This window comes from Haliaeetus leucocephalus, unplaced genomic scaffold, assembly GCF_000737465.1.
Source record: "Haliaeetus leucocephalus isolate CR32 unplaced genomic scaffold, Haliaeetus_leucocephalus-4.0 Scaffold151, whole genome shotgun sequence".
In the NCBI taxonomy this organism is placed as follows: Eukaryota; Metazoa; Chordata; class Aves; order Accipitriformes; family Accipitridae; genus Haliaeetus; species Haliaeetus leucocephalus.
The window spans coordinates 7,145,918-7,151,071 of record NW_010972587.1 but is presented as its reverse complement, the minus strand read 5'-3'; the positions used below and the strand labels follow the sequence as shown (position 1 = coordinate 7,151,071).

The 5,154-nt window shown below is 47.7% G+C and overlaps 1 protein-coding gene across 1 annotated transcript in view; it reads right to left on the bottom strand.

The window, feature by feature from the left end:
- Positions 1–1,023, bottom strand: part of MYF6 (myogenic factor 6 (herculin)) — a 1,181-nt gene extending 158 nt beyond the window's left edge. The window contains exons 1-2 of the mRNA XM_010561831.1: positions 445–1,023; positions 145–235 (exon numbers count right to left, since the gene is read on the bottom strand). Of these exons, the coding sequence (XP_010560133.1) occupies positions 145–235; positions 445–963 (610 nt within the window). The 5' untranslated portion in view covers positions 964–1,023. The remainder of the gene's footprint in view (positions 1–144; positions 236–444) is intronic.
- Positions 1,024–5,154: the final 4,131 nt, after the last annotated feature.

Below are 5,154 nucleotides of genomic sequence, written 5' to 3'. Positions count from 1 at the left end.
CAACCCCCCCCCCCCCCCCCGCCCCGGCCGGGCCCGAAGGGGCGGCAGGGCCGGGGACTGACCGGCCGGCCCTTGCCGAGGGCCGTGAGGGGAAGGGCGGGAAGGGCGGGCAGGCCGGCGGCGGCCCGTCCCGGAGGACGTTACCTTCCTTGGGGCTGGCTCCTAGGGCCCGGGAATGGTCGGAAACGCTTTGCCAGTCGGAGCTGCAGGTGCTCAGGAAGTCTGAACTGGGGATCTGGGGGAGAGGAGGGGTTTTAATTAAGGTATTAATTAGTTAAGGAGGGCCGCGGCTCCCCCCCCCTCCTCCCCGGGGCGGGCCGGGCCGGCTGCCCGCTGGAGGCCTGAGGAGCTCGGACGTTTCTCCCGGAGCCCCCTGAGGAGGAGGAGGAGGGGGGACACGGACATGGTCGTGGGCGGCGGGAGGGATGGAGCGGCAGTGCTTACATTTCCCTGCTTGGGGCTGAAGGTGAAGGGGTCCCCCCCGATCTCCTGCATTTTCTCCTGCTGATCCAGCCTGTGCAAGAGGTCCTGCAGCCTCTCGATGTAGCTGATGGCGCTCCTCAGGATCTCCACCTTGGGCAGCCGCTGGTTGGGGTTGGCCACAGTCCGCCTTTTCAGCGCCTCGAAGGCTTCGTTGATCTTCTTCAGCCTCCTCCTCTCCCGCAGGGTGGCCGCTTTCCGCCTGTCCGTGGGGGCCGACTTTCTCTTGCAAGTTTTACAAGCCCAGATCAAACACTGGCCGGGGCAGTGAGGGGGTTGTAGTCCCGGGGGTGCCAGCACATGCTCCTCTCCGCTACTGTCGCTGCCGGCCTCCGGCGGCATTTGGTCCTGACAGGGCGACAGGGTGCCATCGCTGCCTGGGTACAGCGGGGATCCCTCGGCCATCTCCAGCTGCTGCAGGGCTCCATTCTCCCCATCCAAGTAGAAGAAATAGGAGCCGGTTTCAAAAAGGTCCATCATCATGCTGTCCCTCGGCCTCTCTGCCTGCTTGAGTTGGGTGGCAGGCTCAAAAACACCCCGAGGAACAACTCGGATGGAATTTAATTAGTGCGGTGACATAAGTCCCCCCTGCTTTATATAGGAGCTGCTGAAACCCTATCCAACTTCTAGCTGTCGCGGTGTATCACCCTCCAAAACTGATTCCAGCCAGTCTCCTGGGCGCTGTCCTGAGAACATCTCCTATTTAGAAGGGGGGGGGGGGGGCATGAAGGGGGGGAGGAAAATTGGAAAAAAAAAAAAAAAAAAAGGAAAACAAGCAAAAAAGAGAAATACAGCTCAATTCTTCCCCCCCCCCCCTCCCCCTGCCCTGAAATCCTGTGAGCTCAGGGTGCAGCGAAGGGACGCGAGGTGGGGGCTCGGGAGCCGCGTCCGGGCCATCCTGTCCTGTCCCCGCTGCCGAGCCGGCGGGGGGCACGGCTGGAGGACAAAGGCACGGGGCTTCACGGGGAGCCCTCCCCCAGGCCACCCCTCACACCCCCCCCAGCGCACGCTCCTTGCCCTGCTGCTAAGTATAGATCTATAAGGAGAGATTTCAAAGGCAGCCCTCGCTCTCCAAATAGACGGGTTAATATTTTCAGAAGAAGCCCCCCGCTATTCCCCCCCCCTCCCCTGAAGCATGCCATTCCTGTGACCCAAGCCACCCGGGCCAGCCCAAGGTTAGGAGCCAAGCTCACTGTTGCTCCACACGCAGGGGGAAGGTTGCCAAGGCAGAGCCTTGCTGCGGTGCTGAGGCACCCGTGGTTATTGCACCTCGGCTTAGGCTTTTCATGTGAACTTTCCCACGTTGCCCGTGAGGTGACAGGAGTGATTCCGGGTGACTGGGTTACAGTCTGATGGGGCTGTCAGCACAGCCCCTGTCCTTGACGGTGTTTAGGGCAAGCGAAGCCCAGGCGTGTGGTGTAACTGCAGTTTAATCCCTTGGGCCTGGCAAGATATATAGAGCTTCCTAGCCCCTGAGACAGAAATGGAGCTTGCGATCGCTCCCCGTTAGGTATACTGTAACATCACATCGTGTCTGGGCTTCTCTTACATCAAGAAAGAGAAGGTATGGGAAAATCACCTGTTTGCCTCTTTCCTTGGACTGCCTTGTGTTCCTTAAATCCTGTGTGATTTCTCTCTGCTAAGGTAAATATATGTGTATATGCATATATATGTGTCCATATGTATAGACACACACATATGTATGTATATTTATGTGGATAAGTAAGTATATTTCTGTGTGTGTGTGTGTGTATACATGTATATGCGCATTTTTCACAGAAACTCACAATAATATACGAGGAGTGGACGAAGCACCTGGAATACCACAATCTCTCTCAAATGTAGATTCTAACCTCATTCTTTCTGAAGGGAACCGTTGCATTTTTGTTCGTTTCTCGAAAGCTACAATGAAATTGATCATTGACTTGACTGTTTCTCCAAAGCTGATTGCAAACCAAATTTTCGGAGTACAAAGATCTTAAAGGGCAGTTGTGATTTTGTTTTGACCACATCAGGGTTGTTGGAATGGATCTCATTTCTGCTTTAATGAGGCAGAACAATATCCAGTTTTGGACGAGGCAGAAGAAATTCAGACTGTTCTCAGCGAAACTAATTTTGATATTAATATTCCAGCACTGAGTTTTTTATCCTCTTCAGATTAAAGAAAGGGTAGTCTTGCAGTTAAGGAGCTGAACATAGGACACCATTTCTCAGTTTCCATGCTCTGCAACTTGCTTTCTGTTTGACCTTTGACCAGTCACTTAATTTCCCTGTGATTTAATTTTCTACCTTTAAAAAGGGATATAATGTTGACCTTTACCCATCCCTTGTGTTTCTCATTTAATTTGCTGACAATGCAGTCCCTTGGCGTTACATGCTTTGGAGTCCCACAGGGATGTTTGTCCCATACCATTAGTGATGGCAGAAATAATAAAAAAGGAAAAATCATAAGTCTGCTGATTATTTAAAATATTTTCACATTTACTACCGTAATTTTTTCTTACAATCTTTAGTTTCTTTACCACTGCTCTGGGAATGTTTGGAACAGGACAGAGACGAGATCAATCTACTGGTAAGGTGCACAAATGAAAACTTAGTTTAAGGGAGAAGTATCATTACCAAATTGTTGTTGTCCTTTCAAGAGTTTTAACTGGGCTTAGGGAGTTGGGAAACTGGAAGTTTAGGAGCCACATGCTCCTCTGTCAGCAGATTTTTTTTTTTTTTAAACAGGAAACAGAGTAAGAAATTCTTTCTTTCCAGCATTTAGTGCTAGAGTAAAGACATTTGGTTCTTCACAGAAACGTGGACACAGTATAGTTAGCCCTTTATCGAGCAAAACTCCTATCAACTGTAAATGAATTTTAATTTGAATGAAGTCAGCCAATTTCCGTATCACATAAGCAATTTCCACATCATACTGCATCTCCCATTCCAGCTCCTTGGTGAGCGTAACACAGCTAGCAAACGACCCTAGCGTATTTGAACAAAATGTCCTCAGTGATGGTCTCCATTACAAAAGTGGATCAAGTGGAGGATTCAAAAGTTGGTGCTGGTCTTTTTTCTTTCATACCTTTCATTCCAGATCATGTTAGATATAAGCACAAAGACATAAGAGGAAGTAAAAGCACATGAATAAGAACAACTGGACATAGAATTAGAAGGAGGATCACTGCTGAACTCTGCTTGTAACTTCAGTCGGCTTGATAGCCCCATACAGAAAAACTCACTTTCAGCCTGTGAAGCCAGTTCCTTATTCAGTTGTTAACTGCTTCCACCAGAATACTGTAGCACTCTGCTGAAAATGTACTTTCGGTATATTTATACAAGTAAAATACGAGATGTACTGCATTTCACTGGTCTACAAGTCTATTGTCCTACCAAAGAAGTATTTCAGTAAGTCAGTGAGTGGTAAATTCAGTAAGTGGTCAGGATGACCCAAATCCAAGAAAGATGCACTGCATTTTAAGTCACAGCTGATATCCAGAACTTCAGTCCCTCCAAATTCACTTTCCACATAAACTTTTCTGGATAACTGTGGTTGAATAATGAACCTGGAACTGCCCAGGTCACTCCTGACACCTTATGGTTTAAGCAGAAGTTCAGTCCAGAATTATAGAGAAATATTTTGTCATCTAGGACCCACATAGCACTGCATACCACTCCAAACACCTCTTTTTTCTCCTTCGCTCTCCTCAAGATTCTTCCAGCCACAGGCATGGTGTGTTTTTAACCTTTGATCTTTTTGACGCTTTTTTGCAGTGGCATCGGTGGTTAGTGGCTATCGGGCATATCCACTCCTGTGTGGCACTCTGAAAGGGCACCTAGGCAAAGGTGAATTTTTCAGCCTGTCTTTGTTATAGCCCTGTTCTACTCGTACAATACACGCCTTGATTTGAGAGATGGTTAGATACCCTGGCTGCCAGGTAATCTGCTTCTTGCAGATTTCTGAAGTGCAGGTTATCAGGGTAGGCGCAGCTGTGGGCATGCTGGGGTTCTCAGAGTGTGTTTGCACTTCAGAGATGGAAATTTTTCTGTTCACACTCCCAGTCTCCTTTTTTTTAACTTTTACGCTTATGTTCAACAGCATCTTTCTTGACAGAAGCTTTCCCTTTCTACATACTTTATTGTTAATACACAGTGCTGCTGTTTGCCTTTATTTCTGTCTTTCCAAACAGTTTATATTCTTCAAAACTTGTGTTTCACCAAGTTCCTGAAATCCCTCTAACATTTGACTTGATATCTTCTACTGATATTTCTAACATGTCCTTTTTTCACAGGAACAAGAACATCCCCTTTTAAAATTTTAGCATTTTTCATCTAATTTCTCAACAGAAAAAAGATTATACACTGTCGTCATATTCTCAAGGTAACTGCTTAGAGTACCTCTTTGCTACAGAAAAAGTTTAGGCTCTTAACTCCTGTCCTGTTCTCTGCCAATTCCATTTTGCACAGAAGACCTTCTCGCCTGAGTTTGGTAGTGTATTCAGGTAAGGGTAGGTGGCATGTCTGGGGATGTGTGTTAACATCCATGTTTTGTTGTCACTTGTAACCTCTATATTACATAGTTAGGACACCAGTCTAAGCTATTTGAGAGTTAATTGTCTGCCATTCCTCCTGACGTATCAAGAGGTGCACTCACATACTCACCTGGGATGTGTTTACATTCTTATTTTA